Below are 17603 nucleotides of genomic sequence, written 5' to 3'. Positions count from 1 at the left end.
CTTAATATGAAACTGTAGCGACATATCTTATTTTAGAAAGCGAATTACAGCAAACTAAAACTCTAATGTACACCGCTCCCGCACAAAAAGAGCCAATGTAGTTAACTCCTAATTTAACAATAGCATTACCACAAAGCAATAGCAACAGGAACGACACAATAACATGAGCCAACTAGTACTACATATATAGATATAGAGTCATACCCGAATAGGACTTCCCACAGACAATCTTTCCAGAACCAAATTTTCAACAAACGGATCGAAATGGATATCAACTTCATTCTGTGAAAGTTCTCTTCTCGACAACAACAACGAGGACTTCAAACTCCACGATTGGCCAGAATTGACGGAAGCAACAAAAGTAGCAAGGTCCAGTTGATAACATAGAAAATCACAAAGATGCTCAACACAAGATACCTGCCAGTTGCAATAAACATGTCGTGATCAAGTTCAGATATTTGATAGTGTAGATAAACAAGTAATAACAGCAAAAGATATAATTGATAAGATGGTTTAGTCAATGAAATAATTACCTTGTGTGAATTACCATTTTGGGAAGACTCTTCCAGCTGGAGAACCTGTGATTTGGTCGTCCATAGAAGCTGCATTAGCTTCTTTCTTAATTTGGTTTTGCCGGACAACAGATCCCAACCCATGACAACTACTAGGGGTTGAAGTCGCGGAAACAGTGAGAGAACCTATGACGAAAAATTGTAAAATCACATCTTAGAAGTTAACCAGCACATCAATCACTCCTTGAATGTGAGACATGATTGACGAATATATAGTTGTTATAATGAAATTACATCACTCGCTTCTTGAAGTTGCTCCCTCTTGACAGCAGACAGGGCAATATTCATGACAGACTCTAATACATGAACGCCAGAAACACGAGCATAATGATACAAGTCTCTCATGCACGAGTAAGTTGCCATCTTCAAAGATGACGTCGTGTCACCTGTCTCTGATTTTAGTCCAGAAATGTAATTCAGCAAACGCTCAATTGGAGGTAATATCTGATTGCTGCCAGAAGCTCTGTAAAGTTCAATCTCTTCAGCTAGAAGATCATCTTGAATAATCTGTGGAAGTGAATTCATGAGATTAATGCCCACCCAGAACAATATAACAAAAAACTCAACTAAAAAGCTCTGCTTTTACGAGTACTCCATTATTTTTGCACTATCTTTTCATTCATTTGGCTATAAAAGTTCAAATACTGAAAACATATAATTTAATAATCTAGGACTAAGAATTTATCCACCCTACAACTGGACTTTAGATTTTCTTTTCCCATGAATGAAATTGAATAATATAAACTACACTTACATTGTATAGTGTAACATCTACTTAATTCAATATATCATTAATAAGTGTAATGAATGATAAAATCAACTATTATATTAATTTGTGGATAATGATGACTTATCAATCTAACCTGTATTTACAAGCATGCTCATGAAAACAGTCACAAATTTAGTTACCAAGCTTATTCACAAGCCTACTTATCAAACTTTTTCACGAACACCAGTCACGAGCCAGCTTAACAAGCTTGTTCACTAACTATATCCATGAGCCTACTTATGAAGCCTATGAACATGTTCATCAACAATCGAATCGAACATCTTAGGCAAACTCTAGTCTTGCTGAGCTTGCCTATAACTCAAAGGTTACTATGATGGATGTTCAAGTTGATCTCACTTATGAATCGATTCTCGAACTGAATATTGGATAATTGGCATGCATCTCAGTTCATCTACAACCCACGTCTAAGTAAACACACTGAATTGGACTATAACAAAACACAAACGAGGAAGAGTTTTCTTTAGGCCATATACACAAAATTACAATTGGTAACTATACACCTCCTTGGAATGTGTTTACCTCATTCTGTAAAAAAACAGAATGACATATTTGATTATAGCATTAGTGCGCGTCCCTTAGATTCTTTAGATTAAATTTCTATTGATCTTGTTAAACTTGTCTAATGATTCGGTTTGCAAGAATAATGAACTTTAAATTGCAATTTGCAACTTCTAACTTGGACAGTTTTATGCTCATTGCTTCTAGAAATTGTTAGATTGATGTCTATGACGTTTCTTTCACAAGGGACGGTGTCACGGTTATAGTTAGAAGCCACCACACTAATGCTAAATTAGCTTGCAACTTATCCAAGAACATGTGTCGCTTATAATAGGTTTATAGTCAATCAATCTTATAAATTATCATTGTTCTTATATTGCCTTGAAGACTTGAAGGTTGCATGTTTGTTTAGTTTGGGTTACTTTCAAGTTCCAACTTTGAATTTCATTTGACCACAGATCATGACAACATAAGTTTGATAATTAGCAGGGAGCTAGTCATCAAAAATCTAACTTTTAAGTTGAGAGCTTTTGACCTTTATCACAGCCTATATAATCTTGCTTATAATACCAAATTAGCTAAAAGTTCAATTTCCGTAAAGACCTTTGACTAGTATAAAGACCAATATATTCTCGCTTCTAATACCAATACAACTATAATCAAAAAATTATTAGTCTTAAGCTTCCACTATATATATCCTCTTTATAGTTAAGATATCAAACTCTTCAAATGTAATTTCACTAGTTATATATAATTAAACTATTAACTGAAAAAACATTACAAAACATATAATTTTTAATGGTTTATAGCCGCTAGGAAGCACCGACTCAGGACACGGGGATTTATCACTTCGACTCTTATATGCATCTAATTAGTTCAGGAAAGATTTACCACCTGAATCATTTGAACAAGACGTGTGCAGGCTGAAGACAGAGCTTCCGCATAGAGTGATAACAGTTTACGCCTGATGGCCAGCCAGGCGTCTCCATATTCATCCTTTTCCAACAAAACCCTCTTGACCAGATCTTGCAAAGCCATGCTATTAAAAAAAACAAAAGGGAGGGCATATAACTGAACAAGGCCAATTGGGACAGTCTAAAACCAACAATTGTTCCTCAGAGTATTAGAGAACTTCAAAAAGCAAAGTATCACATATATAATTATAAGCTACTCAAAGAGATTATACCTCCGCTGGAGATATTATAGCATAAGCAATTTTTCCATTCCAATATTTGGCTTGTAAATTGATATAAACACTGATGATCTAGCACAAGATATCTCTCATCATTGTCAGTATTATGTGAGTCTATTTTTGCATTATCTTGCTGGTTCAATTTATAAAATTTAATTCTGAAGTGTCGAAGAAGGAGAGTAGTCTACTGATCTCTTTACCTTGATAAACAAAACCACAATGCAACACAAAAAGTACTGTGCATGATCAGAAAATTATTACGAAAGTGCATTATAATAAAATTTAGTATATGTTGTGTTTGGCTGGGGTGAATGAATTTGGAAGGAACGGGATGAAATTTGAACTATATTATGAACAATTGTTCAAAAATTTCATTTGTTCCCGCATTCTATTCTTAACACCCTATACCAGAGTTCACACCCCCATTTTGAGAAGAAATGCCCCATTCCATCCTATACCCAATTTGTTTTCAAATCTCATCATAACAATTTTGCACTTACTCATTTTACTCAAAACTCCCTCCTACCTCTTATATTTTCTTTTATATTCCATTCAATTCTCTCAAACCAAACAAGACATTGTCGATATCCAAGTATCTACACATTTAAAGCTAACCAGGAAAGACCTCTGCATACCAAATATATATATATCAATAGGCCTCCCCAACTACTGCATTTTGTCTGCCAAAAATTGACCTCTTAAAAACTAGATGCTCTTCAAACCATTGCATACCATCGCCTCGCATGTATGGGTCTACATGGGAGCAGTAACAGCCTCTCAATAATTACCCATCCTATCAAAACAATTAGTCAGAGACTAAAGGGCGGTCTAGATTGAGCAGAATTATAGGTCGGAATAAGAAAGTTTGGGGCTAGATGGAACAGGAGCAATGGAAGGGAAGGGAAAGGAACTGGGGACTAGGGTTGAAATTGAGGAATAGGCAGCGGAGGCAAATCCATGAGGGCTGGAAAAAGGCAAGAAAGCTCAATTTTCATACAACATTTTTGGTTCAGGTTGAAAGATTTAATTTTTCATCATAAAAATTAAGTAGATCCAATGTATTTAACGCTTTCAGTCCCCTCCCGTCTCCCAACATACACATGTTACTCAAAGGATTTTTTTTTCCACTTCCTACCCTCCATTTCTCAACCCTAAACCCCAACACCCTCACCCTTTTCTTTCCTCCAAAACACCTCTACTCCCCAACATCCCGATTTCCAAACTATATATCGACATCAATCTATAAAATACCATTAAGTGTCAAGCCCCGACTAATTGTTTATACACGACAAAAAATTTCAAGGGTGTTTGTGCTCTCAATGGCTAACCATAAATACGGTGCGATGGTATGATGAGATATTAAGACTTTTAATTTTTGGGAGGTTGAATTTTGGAGAACAGGGTGACTGTTGGAGGACAATGGGATATTGGTAAAAAAAAGATTTATGATGTCTACCGGGAGAATCATAAACCAACAACTTGTTCCTCAAAGTATTTAAGAGCTTCAAAAAGCAGTGTATTACATCTATTTATTAGAAAAACACGAAGTAATCTGTTAGTTCCAATAATTAGCTTGCGAACTCATTACAATTTCTTCGTCTCTACAATAAAGAAAATGAGTTTTGAATTTAGTAACAAGTGTTATATAACTTCCTCAAGCGGCTCTTGTCATAACATCTATCTATAAGCACCTATCTGTACAATGACTTCATAAAATTTCTATATTAATGATCTAGTACAAGACACCTCTCACCGGTCTTGTCATAACATCTACTCCCTCTGTCCCCCTCAATTGTTTGCATTGGGGGACGGGGGCTCGGCACGCATTCTAATGCTCTCATAAAATATAGTTTGATAAATTATTTTGAACTTATTTTCTTCTGAATAAAAATTTAGTATCTAAACTTTTATACAAAAAAGAAAATTTTGAAAAAAAAGTTATGGAACTATGTTTTATATGCGCCTTCAAATGCGTGTCGAGCAATGCAAAACAAGTGTAAAGAAATGAGAGGGACAGAGGGAGTATCTAATAAGCATATATCTTACTATGACTTCCCAAATTTGAATAATAAAAATTTAGCACAAGACACCTATCACCTCTATCAATGCCTAATTAATAAGTCATGTTCTTGTCTAATTCGTATTATTATCTTGTTGCTTGAGGTTTTTAAAGTTTATTTCTAAAGCGTCCATGAAGGAGTGCAGTCTGTTCAAATGAAAGCAGTAAAGCAACGCAACGGACGTGTCATTACTGTTATGTAAAATCAGATCAGGCAAGTTCATACATGTTTAATACATAGCTATGAATGTTAAAATCTAAGTATATACACACTAACAAACCATAAACGAATCATAAAGCTAACCAGCAACCAACTAAGCATACCGGTATCTAGACTCCTCCACTCCATGATCCAAATGAAGAAACCGAACATGACCAATCATTCCATCTTCGTCACCTTCATTTAAACACTCATTCATGGCATCCAAATGGGCTACCTGCACAACCCTTTGAATCATCCTAAACACCTTAAAATCCCCATCCACCTTCCTCCCTAACCCCAACTCATCGCTCTCGACCAACCCAACCTGCTTCTCCACATTATCACACAACGCCTCAAACATCTCCGCATTCTCCAACACAGCCTTCTTCAAACAACCAAACTCCTCTTCCTCAAACTCCACACCTACTCCCTCATCACCCTCATCCACCACACTCGGCCTCAACCTACTCACTCCCACCTCCAAAACCCTCTCCAAAACCCTAAAAACCTCCTCGTTTCCCGCCAAAACCCTATCCTCCCCCTCACCTTCAACATTCTCACCCAAACTAACACTTTCCTTAACACTGTCAGCTACTCTAGAACTAATAATCTGAACACAAAGCAAAAACTCGGCCCGCAACCGAAGCGAATCAACTCCGAAACTCCACACATCCAAACAGGGATCATTGAATTGGAGTAATTCGAGAGTGCATAGATGAGTCAGATGAGCCGGAGAAGGACAGGAAGGCGAGAACAACAAGTTATCTAATCGTCCGGCTTTGGAAACAATAGTTTGTAGAATAGAGCGAGCTAAGTTAGGGTTTCGAGATCGGAGAGTTAAGAGAGTGGCTCGAAAGGGTTCGAATTGGCCTAAGAAGAGGTGGTTTGCGACGACTCGAGAGAGAAGCTCTGTGTCTTTGTCTGCCATGATTAACTAGTGTAGATGCATGAGAGAGAGAGAGAGAGAGAGAGAGAGAGAGAGAGAGAGAGAGAGAGAGAGAGTATGTTTATTAAAATTGGTGATTAAAGATTTGAAGTGATGATGGGAGGGGGTTTGCTGGAGTAAACTGATCGGAATGAATATTGGATATTTCTTTGGCCCCGATTCTGGTATAAATATAGGCAATTATATTTTTTGGAGAAAATATTATCCTGCTGACCTTCTCTGACATCTAATTGGTAGTGCAGTTAAAAACCGGAGTGCTCTGAAAAATATGCTTATGAATGAAAAAGTGTTTTCTCTAAATATAGTTTGTCATAAATTGTTTTTCGAAAAAACTTATATGAATTTATCAGACAATTTTTCACCAAATTTTGAGGAAAAAAGCATGGGTCCTGTTCCATGATATCCATAACAACCGTGTGTCTGGAAGGGTTATTTAACACAGTGTACCGGGTCATTGAATCTATATTTTTAAGGGTTCTGATTCAATCGTATTTTTTATTGGGTGGCTATAAATATTCGTGAAACGGAAGTTTGCCTTCCCGCAGATAATATCCGCGATCCGCGGATCGAAACTTTGCTGGTCCACCCATAAAATATAGATCCAACGGCCCTCGTACAGTGTGTTAGATAACCCCTACTTGACATACGATTGTCAGGGAACAAGAGATACGATTGTCAGGATTGTTCCTGTGTTACAATAATATCTAGCGGAAAAAGAATAATAATTATAGTTGTGTACAGTATGTGTGGTCTATCAAATGATATATACCCTCCGTCCCAAATTACATGCCTTTTTGGATTTTCAAGAAATTAACTAGCGTAAAAGCATGTGCAAGGTACGGGCATCGTTATATAACAGTATTGTTTCTAATTAGAAAGGTGTTCAACTGATTTTACTGATTTGACTTGTATATTAATCATGTGTGTTGACCTCCTCTTCTTGTATGAATTTCAATTTGCGAAGAGGGTATATCAATTCATTGCAGATCATAATGCCGATAATTGTAGAGGTCTCATTTCTCGATAATTGTAGAGAACTGTAAAAAAACACCATTTTAGCATGAAATTAGATACATGCATACATTTTAGAACACATACATATGAAAGTATTCTGCTTGATTAGCCTCTTTAACGTGTTGTTGAAGTAAGATAGTCGGATTTAAACAATATCAGGCCTTTCAAGCATATCATAGAAAAAATGAAATCCAAATAAGATAACCCATATTTCAAGAGTAGGCAAAAAAAAACACAATTTATTAGTCACAAAATTCTCATCCTTAAGTCGTACTTAAATATGACATGTTATAGTAATTTGAAATACACTTGAAACGACACCAAAAAAAAAAAAAGTTATACGTCGTTAGGGGTTGACTTCAAGATCCTCGCGATCCTCCTGGGGTCGCATGTTGATGATATTTCAAAGAGAGACGTTTTACTTCACCATGATATCTTCATCTAATACATTGATTTTAAGAAAACCAGCAAGCCCCACACAAATATTTTTGACTCAAAAAAACACCATATACCCGAAATCACATTTCTTAAAACTACGAAAAAGTAACAAAAATTATCAAAACTAGTAATTTTTGCCCGCTATGCATGGTTTCTTTATGAACACTTTTTTAAAAGTCTTGTATATTTATAATAATAATAATAATATTGTTAAAGAGTTAGGTTTAAATTAAGAGTTTGTCGTTTTTGTTCACGGTCACAGAGTCATAGCAAAATCTTACTAATAAATTGTATTTGGTATTTAGGAAAAATTCAATTTTGAAAAAACAACAACCATATTTTGGTGACATGTTGTAGAAATATAAATAATATTACTTTTACCATATGATTGATGAAGAATAATTATTCAAATATATATAATATGAATTTTTTTAGTTTAACAATTTAAAAATATTATAAAGAATAAAATAATAAATAGTTTTAGATTTTGAAAGGCGACAATTCTAACTTATCTTACAAACTTGTTTTTCTTATTTTTACAAGTCCAAAATTCTCAATTATAAATCCAACCAAACAGCACCTTCGTATATTTTTGAAATTTTTTAATTTTCAGAAATCCACTTAATTAAAATTTTAAAATAACCCTCAATATGTAGTTTCGTATTATAACATAGGATTTTGGAAAACTTACATGACAAAACAATGTCTTTTCGTAGAATAAAATTTTATATAAGAAATTATTTTATTTGTTGTTTAAATAAAAACCTGCTTATGAAAGTTAAAGTTAAACTAAATGAGCTCATAATTCATAACCTGAGATAAAAACAAAAACTGTTGAAAAGTCCCAAAGTTTACATCACATTAGAACACTAATTTGGTTCTCGACTACATTCTGTGTTGCATTGTCAAGCTAAATAAGAGGACATTTACTCAAGTTGAAGGAAATACAGGTACTATCTAGCATAAGGTTTTGTTCTGCCAAAGCCATTATTGATAAAGTTGTACCACCAGCAACCGCAAAGTTTACGCCAAAGTAAAGTTTGCATTGTCTTTTAAATAGGGATTGAGAAATGGTATACCACTATACCATATCATTCAAAGAGAAACTTTTCAACTTTAAACGGAAAGTCAATGAATTTTTTATTACCAATGTAGTCGATCATCGGCAGGCGATCAGAATAACGGCCAGTAGGTCCCTGAAAATAGCTCTCATCAGAGGGAAGCCTAGAGGATGCAACCATAGGGTTCTCCGCTATACAGTTTCCGGTGTCTGAAAAAGAAGCTCCAAACTGATATATCTTATCAATTTTAGAACTTATAAATATACAAATAGTGGCAGGTTACAGATCAAGAGGCACTGCACACTGAACTTTTAATATAAAGTTACTGGACTTCATTAGAAGCAGTGCATCAAATTTAATATAGTTTCGATGCATTGCTTTCCATAAGTCCAGTGACTTAATTTGTTCTTGCCGGAAGCTTCAATGCTTTTTCTCCAGACAAAGATCTGCTCAATCAGATCAAACAAATATATTACTATCATGAAGAAAATTATATTATAAAGACAAATAAAGGACATCTACACGATCACATATCAAATCATTGCACATTTCATCTCTGGCAAAAAAAGTCATTCTTTCATTTTAAATGCAAGGTCGCAAAATCAATTTTTCTTTTCCCTTTATAGGACTACATAATGCGTAACTTAAGCATATATTTGAATTCTTGAACTAAAATTCTTGATGAACCTGAAATTCATGGACCTCAAATTGAAAACCAATATTTCCGTGAAATTGCAGTCATCTTATGGCACACAACACTTAACGTGGTCCCAACTCCTAACATATTTCTTTCCAGGAAAATTATTCTTGCTGTAATGGGTCTCGATCTAGTCTCTCTGATCCAAAACTTGCACGATCATGACTTACAAACTATCAATAGACTTCTTAACTTTTACATATTTTCTGTTTACCTTGTCATCTTTTCCTCCATTGCTGCAGTTCTTATTTGTATTGAAGAAAGATTCACATTTATCCGAGAAACTCTTCATTATGCATATAGAGCTTCTTCACATATCATCTCTTCCCTCATTGTATACCTCAAACATTTTTTGTTATCCAGGCTTTTACATCTGCAGCAATCACCATATTCATACTTGATCTCAGGAGCAATCATCTTTTATTCTGCATAATCCTTTACTCCTCGCACATCACTACCAATGCATATGTCATGCTTGTTAATTAGCGCTCTTCTTCCAAGTTACATAACAGGCTAACATTATATCAACGACCTGAACATGACATCAGGGATTATATCAAACATTATATACACTCCACTTAGATCACACCACAGACCCCAACGCAAAGCACAAATCACGACCTAAGCATTCTCCAATTGCTAAAATAACACTTGTCTAGAATTAAGAGAGTATTACATTATATTTTAGTGATTTTACTCTTTCTGTATTGAGTTTCATGGTCTATATACTATTTATTTGGCATGACATGTTCCGCTTGTGCAGCATACTTTATAAAAGAAGGCCTTGTGTTCATTCTTTCTACACATACTTATCAATCTGTTCTAACTGCACTTTCTGGCAAATCACATATAGCCATAGCAGCCATATAACCAACTCAAATACTTACACGACTTAACTACTTGCTCTTGGGATACATTTTTTAACCTCAAGTCGTAAAACAAAAGGCTCCAATAACTCTCACATAACCAAATACAATATACAATATTCTGTAACAGTTAAACACAAAGCAAATAAATTTAATACCGGAAATTTGTAAACTATGTATATCATGCATGCCGATCAGTCTGTAGGGGGGACTTCATTAACAAATTGCACTGAGAGAGATATATGCTTTTAAATATTAATATTGACCATATAAAATTACAATGTGAGCACATTTAGGAAACTAAGAACTACCTCTAAAGCAGTATTGGCATCTCTTATAGCAGTATTTGGTTTCTTCATCTTAATGTACACTGCAGCTGCAAACAATGTGGAAAGTGAAAAGTAGGCAATGTGACACAATCCAGGCCATCTGATCTAAAGCTTCAACTTGGCACATACCTCGAGCAGCGAGCCTAAAACAACCATAGCAGTTTTATAATTTATAGTATGAAATTACAAAGCTGGATAAGAACAAATGCTCAAAACTGAATTAAGTAAGAAAATTACCATCACCATTCTGTGGACAAATATTCAGAACAGAGCCTAAGAGTAAAATAGCATCAAATTAAAACCCACAATATGAAATAATACAAAATTTATCTATCTTAAAAGTTGAAGTTGTTATTGTTTTTACTCTGATTTGATAGAGCAGATAGAGGCCTTGTAGGAGTTTGATAATTCTGTTCAGTTGTGCTTAACAGACTACCTAACAAAACAATAGTACTCAGTTAAATCCTTGTACTTGAAAAATATAATGTTAATGAAAACAATGAATAAAATGTAAGCAGACCACCTAAACAACATTAAGATACAAAACAAATACAATACACAAAATGAATGTTACATTTTTATGAATATGTTCATAATTTAATGTGAATCCAAGAAACAGCCATTAAGAAAACTCACCAGTGCTAGGATTTCCCTCTTCAGATTGTTTTATGTTTTCTTTATTGGTTTCCACATTTTGCCTTCTTCTTTTCCATTTGAAACCTAAGAATAACATAAAAATTGAAAACAGTCAAAAGTAGATTGAGATGAAGGAAGGTATGACATATGAAACATAAAACAGAGGCCATGCTTCACCAGAACCATCACCTTTTGATGAAGGAAAACTATCCAGATTGAGATGATTGAAAAACCCCTAAAATCCATGAAAGAAACAGATAAACAGAAGAAATATCAAAAAACAAATCATTATTACAAACCGAGTAGTAAGAAAAAATAGAAATAAGAAACATAAGAACAAAAGCTCGTCGTGAGAACCTCCTTCATCGCAGCCCTAATGAGAGAGTGAGTTTGGAATGCTTTGTGCTGTATGTAATTTGGGGTTTTGAATTCAAATTGCAATGAAATTCAAACTGACCTGTAAGAAATGAATTGAAGAGGAAAAGATACAGCTCCCGGAGACTTTGCAGCCATGAGAAAATTGTCTCTTTGCCGAAACAATATAAACCAAAGTGTAGGAAAGCTACTCGGTGTAGAAATAGTGTAGACAGCATCACGTGATCGCAAAAACATTCAAACCACTGTGCAGTTTTAGACCGGAAGTAGTAAGTGTACTGAAAGGAGATCCTTTTTTAGTCAACAGTCAAAGTTAAAAGTGAGGTTTTTGATGGCATTTTTTGTAATTAAGTATGAAGAATTGGGGTGGAGGGTGTAAAATGCCATTGAAAATGGATTCGGGATTTATGATTTAAGGGATTCTTCAGTGAAAGGGAAAATCTAAAACCCAAAATCTTTATAAGGGAACAAGATTTCCAAGTTCAATTACTATCAAGCAAACAATTGCAAAATGAGAACATAACAAAACTTTGCACACAATCCTCACAGCTCATGGAACTAACACAACAAAACCAACAAAGCACTAAAAAACACAATGCCACAAAACATTTACATATATAAATATAGTCTCGCGCCATCTCAATAAACACGCCAGAGCAAATGTTTTGCACTTATATATATATTATTCCAGAAATTGTTAAAAGCACTCAGACAATAGTCTATAGTCCTGGTATGTCTGGCCAATCTCCTGAGAGCTCAACTGGTATGGACAATCAAAGTAATGCTCCTGCGCAAATGTGGAGAAGAGTATTTGACCTAAAAAGGGCCAGTGACAATTCTGGAGCAAAGGCCACTGAATAAATGGAAAGCAAAAGTCTGTAATGTAAGAAAAATAATGACAATCTTGAAACATTCTTGTACATTCATATAGATAACACAAGCAGACCTGTCAACCGAAACACAAACTAAGCACAAACCAAGTACAATTTAAGAAACCCGAAAACACAAGAAATAATTACAATTTACACGCACATTGATATAAATATATGCACATAAATAAACCCCATTAACTAATAATCACCAAAAATGAGGTTAAACATCAATGTGAAATTTTAATTTTATCTAAGACAAACCAGGACATGAGATGTATACCTGGTCATGACTTTCAGCATAAGCTATACACTTCTCTGTGTATCTCCTATTAGTCAAACTCCATGATATTTCCTCCATAGACCACTCTTTATCTTCCTTATTTTTCAAGTAATCAATCCACTTGTCAGGTATAGCCATTGCCAGACGATGATCAAAACCAATTCCTCCCTATACATCAGTATTTGCCTTTTCCTTTCCACTATCTCATCTCTTAGGAGCTTTATTTGTCCGATTTACTTTAGTAACAGGAGCCGGATCAGTTGGTATTCCCGGACTAACGTGGTCGTCTTCCTCCATTTGAGGAACAGCAAGATGAACAGATGTGTTGATCCTCAACTCGCTGTTAACAGAATTATTAACATCTGAACATTGTTTCAGAGCTTCTTTTATGGCACCTAGTGCAATATTATAACTTTCTTGAGATAGCGACCCTTCTTCACCCAATATTATAGCTCTACGACATAAATCATTAAAACGACGAACCTTGGATTGTACATCATCAAACTTTTCATAAATACAGCACTTGCTTGTAGCAGCATTAGTCCATCGTTGCAATATATATTTGTGTGGGATACTAAAAACACCAGACATCTGAAGAACCACAACTGCATGTCTGCAAAGATAACCTTTGTACTCTAATGAACGGCATGAGCAGCTTATCTCTGCCTTCAATTCATTCCACTCCACCATAAACTCTTCATTATCTTCAAAGTCTTTAACTATGTAAGATACTAAACCTTCATATTCTTTTTCTTTCTTTAGATGACATGCAGCTGCTCCCAAAACCTCTACTTGAAATTTTTTAAAAATTTCATGAGTGTATACTAATAATAATTGCTTTTCAAAAGGTGAAGGAGACTTCAATTCTGGTGGCTCATGCCAGGCATCAAAATCTCCTTTGGCTTGTTCTTCGTACCTGTCTTCAAGAACTACTTTGTACTGTTCCACAAAGTCTTTCAGTGAGGTTTCAACATTAATGTACTTGTCAAAGAAAGAATTTAAACTCTCAGCTCGAGAAGCGGGAGACAACCCAGCAAAAGATATACCACTTGTAAATGTGGGAACCCACAACTTGCGATCTTCATAGAGTGATTTCATCCATTCATCTTGTAGAAGGTTAAATCTGTCAATCAGTTTCCACCACCGTTTGTCAAATTGTTGTTCAGTCAGTGACTTGTATATACATTTACTAAATTTCCCCTGAGAATCATGCCATAGGTCAAGATAATTAAACTGCCCAGAAATCTTCTCCAATATATGCCATAAACAATAACGGTGCTGTGTTTCCGGAAAGACTGATGCTATAGCTGCTTTCAAGGCATTATTTTGGTCAGTTAGTATCACTCCTGGAGCTTGGCCACCCATCGACAAACACCATGTTTGCATCAACCACGAAAATGTGTAAAAAGTGTCATCTGTAATCAATGCACAACCAAACACAGTGGGCTGTACATGTTGGTTCACTCCAATGAAAAGAACCAATGGTACCTTATACTTGTTTGTGAAATACGTAGTGTCAAAAGAAACTACATCACTGAAGTTGGAGTAATCATCCATCCCCTTGGCATCAACCCAAAATATGTTTCTTAGTCGATGCTCTTCATTCAGGTCAACAGCATAAAAGAATTTTGGGTTCTCTTCCTGCATATGGACAAAAAGTTCCAGCAAAACCTGAGCATCTCCCTCCGCTAAATTCAAATTACGTCCCCTATCATGCTGATTTCGAGTATAATTCTCTAATGAACCTGTGTAGTGATATGCACCATACTGTTTGGATAATGCAGTTAAGATCTTTCTTCTTCTTGCTTTAGCATCATTCTGAAGCGGATCAGCACTTCTATGGCTCCGGAAAAAATGTGCTTGTGCCGGCAAGAGTTCATGGTTATGTTCCTTAACAAAACTATGAATGAACCACTTTCCATTTGGCCTTCTTTTAACGTGCAAGCTTGCTTTGCACCCTATTTTCGGAGATGGGCGTGGGTTGATTGCATCATCTGATTGTTGCTTGTTTCCATACCTAATACACGAAAACTTTGCATCAATAAATTCCTTTGACGCTCGGGAGCGGCGGCTACTCAATTTAGCCGTACCGAAACCCACAGATTTTGCATAATCCTTGTAAAACTCGTACGCTGCCTCATTCGAATCAAACTCCATCTCATCCTGAGGTCCTGAATTAGTGTCCCCAATAACGCCAGCAGCATCCATACTTAAACAAAATTGACAGAAATACTCAAGACCCACTTCTCATATAACATTAAATCACAAAGTCTTCAGATCTAACAGCTAAAATTAACATTAACAACATATATATATTAACACAGTCATAATATGGAGTTGAATTGGGAATTTACGTGCGGAGTGAATCTGCCGGAGCCGAGAGAGAGAGATGGAAAGGAAATTCTTCACTTTGATCTTCTTCTGGGTTTTGGTGAGTGGGCAAGCTGCGAGTATAGACACTGCGGCTGCTGATGAATTGAGTCGTGTACCCTAAATCCCTAATTTAGTGCTATTCCTAATTTAGTTTTTTTTTTTTCTTTTTTGAAGTAGTAACTAGTAGTTGCTTGGGTTATTATTTATTACTTCTAAATTGTATTTTTTATTTAAAATAATTTCTTTTACCAATTTTAAAAATAGATTTAATATAAATAATACAAATTTTTATTTATCAAGTATAATATAGAATATATTTAATAGTATATCTAATAATTATAATAATAAACTATAATAAAAATTCTTTTAAATTAGTCATATACATATTGTAATATCAAATTTAAAAAAAAAAAATGAGTCATTACAAGATTTAGGAGTTTCAACTTCTCTGATTCATTCAAACTTATAAATTGAAAGTTGACTTATTAACAAACGATACAATAAGCTGTCTGTGACCTTCACAAACAGCTTATTGACATTATTTCAAAATTACTATTAACATTATTTCAAAATTAGGTTGAATAAGAGTCTGCATTCATGCATATATTAAAGGTACAAGTGAGAAGATATTATCTATATTAAGGGTACAAGTGAGAAGATATTATCTAATTAATATTTTCTTAATATGCGTAATTTTACAAAATAGACTTGTATTGTGAACGGAGGGAGTAATATTTTTATAAAACTTGACAGTGAAATTTTGGCAAAAATTGAAAAGCGGTTTATTTCAAAATCAAAACGAAACTGTTTTCTCTAAATATAGTGTTTATGTCAGAAATTGTTATTCGGAAAAACTTCTTCCAATTTATTAGACAATTTTTTCCAAATTTGGAGCAAAAAAGTATTTCTCCCGTCTGTTACAATAATATCAGACGGAAAAAGAATAATAATTATAGTTGTGTGACGTATGAGGTCTATGAAATGATATATACCATCCGTCCCAAATTACATGCCCTTTTCGATTATCAAGAAATCAATTTTACTCATTTTTAATTAGATATTAAAATTTATATATTTAATATTTTAGATAATAAAAAGTTATATTTTAAATAAATTAAATGCAGTTGTCAATGGTATGGTATTTTTCAATTATATAATATATGTAAATTTCAGTTAAAATATAATCAATCTGACTAATTAAAAGTTAAAAGAGACATTATTTCAGAATGGAATGAATTTGAAATAAATTTTGCAAGAGATGTCATTTTATGTTGGGAAAATAAATTTTTTTGTCATCCAACTTATTATGTCTTTAAAAACTTACCACTCAACTTAATTTTTCTTCTTTTACTCACTAATGTTAAGTTGAATTTCTTTTTAATCACTAACTTATGTTCGGATTTGATTACTAGCATTATAATAATTTTTGTAGCATCATTAATACATAATGATAGTATGTAATATTTTTATGATGTGACGTATCTTTATATCTTTATATATAGCAATAATAGCATAAAATGAGCCGATAAAAAATATTAAAATAATAAAAATTAGGAAATTCATTAAATCATCGATATGGAATCAATAACTTCAAACAATTGATAAGATAAAGTCTAATTGAATGATACGATTTTTCACTATTAAAGTTTCAATCGACTAGTTCTGGCTAAGATCTCTCTTAATTTTTTCTTCATAAATTTTAATAACTTTATCTTATTACAATTTTATGTTGTTATTACTTTCTCTGTTTCTCTCATTTGTTTACAAGTTATTCTACTACTTAGCACGTACTATAATACTCTTATAAAACATAGTTTCATCGCTTTTTTTTTAGATTTTCTTTTTGTGTATAAAAATTAAAATGCTAATATTTTATCCGAAAAAAAAATTAAATAATTTATAAAACTACATCTTTTATAATCCGTAAAATGTGTGTCAAATTTTTATCATGCAAGGTAAACGCTCTTGGGACATAAAAAGTACTATATATAAAGATATAACATATATCAAATCATTAAAATATTCCAGACTACCACTATATTTTAATAATGCTACAAAGAATTAATATAATACTAATAATCAAACCCGAACCTAACTTTAGTGACAAAAACAATCTGAACCTAACATTAGTGAATAAAATAAAAAAGATTATAACTGAGTAATAAGTTTTTAAAGACACAATAAGTGAGTTACAAAAAAATTCATTTTCCTCTTATTTTACACTAGTTGAGAAACCGCGCGTTGCGGCGGCCTATAAAAATTATATTAAGGATTAAATATTAATATTTGTAGAATAAAATAATGTTGTGGCTATTTATAAAAACTATATTAACGTTTCAAAACTAATATTTGTATGATAAAATTAATTTTATATTATAAAAATCTTGATGTAATACCAATACT

The 17603-nt window shown here is 33.8% G+C and overlaps 3 protein-coding genes across 10 annotated transcripts in view; all 3 read right to left on the bottom strand.

Annotated features, from left to right (window-relative positions):
- LOC108208758 (uncharacterized) overlaps positions 1–6506 on the bottom strand; it is a 42845-nt gene extending 36339 nt beyond the window's left edge. For both annotated transcript variants that reach the window (XR_010288900.1, XM_017379282.2), the window contains exons 1-5: positions 5436–6506; positions 2755–2899; positions 807–1079; positions 534–698; positions 205–417 (exon numbers count right to left, since the gene is read on the bottom strand). Coding sequence is in view for 1 of the 2 variants with exons in the window: in XM_017379282.2 (XP_017234771.1) it covers positions 205–417; positions 534–698; positions 807–1079; positions 2755–2899; positions 5436–6241 (1602 nt within the window). In the remaining variant the exon portion in view is untranslated. The remainder of the gene's footprint in view (positions 1–204; positions 418–533; positions 699–806; positions 1080–2754; positions 2900–5435) is intronic.
- Positions 6507–8520: 2014 nt separating this feature from the next.
- LOC108209057 (uncharacterized) lies at positions 8521–12968 on the bottom strand. Of its 7 annotated transcripts, XM_064087475.1 has the most exons (9): positions 12828–12965; positions 11490–11535; positions 11301–11384; positions 11029–11100; positions 10902–10937; positions 10794–10807; positions 10647–10711; positions 9684–10001; positions 8521–9218 (listed from the first exon to the last, which is right to left on the bottom strand). In XM_064087475.1, the coding sequence occupies exons 1-7, from the start codon at positions 12963–12965 to the stop codon at positions 10691–10693; spliced, it is 411 nt and encodes a 136-aa protein (XP_063943545.1). In that variant the 3' UTR covers positions 8521–9218; positions 9684–10001; positions 10647–10690. The 7 variants fall into 7 exon arrangements, with proteins under 7 accessions (XP_063943545.1, XP_063943542.1, XP_063943543.1 ...); XM_064087472.1 differs by lacking the exons at positions 9684–10001; positions 10794–10807 and adding an exon at positions 11658–12551 and having other exon boundaries at positions 12828–12968; XM_064087473.1 differs by having other exon boundaries at positions 10647–10807.
- On the bottom strand, positions 12560–15341 carry LOC108209056 (protein FAR1-RELATED SEQUENCE 4). Its single transcript, XM_064087470.1, has one exon. It carries the CDS (start codon positions 15033–15035, stop codon positions 13032–13034), a length of 2004 nt encoding a protein of 667 aa, XP_063943540.1. The 5' UTR covers positions 15036–15341; the 3' UTR covers positions 12560–13031.
- Between the last annotated feature and the right edge of the window lie 2262 nt (positions 15342–17603).

Source organism: Daucus carota, chromosome 2 (assembly GCF_001625215.2).
Source record: "Daucus carota subsp. sativus chromosome 2, DH1 v3.0, whole genome shotgun sequence".
Taxonomy (NCBI): Eukaryota; Viridiplantae; Streptophyta; class Magnoliopsida; order Apiales; family Apiaceae; genus Daucus; species Daucus carota.
Note: the sequence above shows the minus strand (reverse complement) of the source record. Positions and strands in the feature narration are given on the sequence as shown.

Bases quoted from the DNA above. Each gene is read 5' to 3' on its own strand.
- LOC108209057 (XM_017379766.2), bottom strand. From the start codon at position 12,965: ATGGCTATACCTGACAAGTGGATTGATTACTTGAAAAATAAGGAAGAT. The intron at 10,938-11,028 runs GTAAAAACAATA...TTTTACTCTTAG, and splicing joins ATCTGCTCTATCAAATCAGA to GCTCTGTTCTGAATATTTGT. The intron at 9,219-10,646 runs GTAGTTCTTAGT...CTGATTGAGCAG, and splicing joins ATGCCAATACTGCTTTAGAG to ATCTTTGTCTGGAGAAAAAG.
- LOC108209056 (XM_064087470.1), bottom strand. From the start codon at position 15,035: ATGGATGCTGCTGGCGTTATTGGGGACACTAATTCAGGACCTCAGGAT.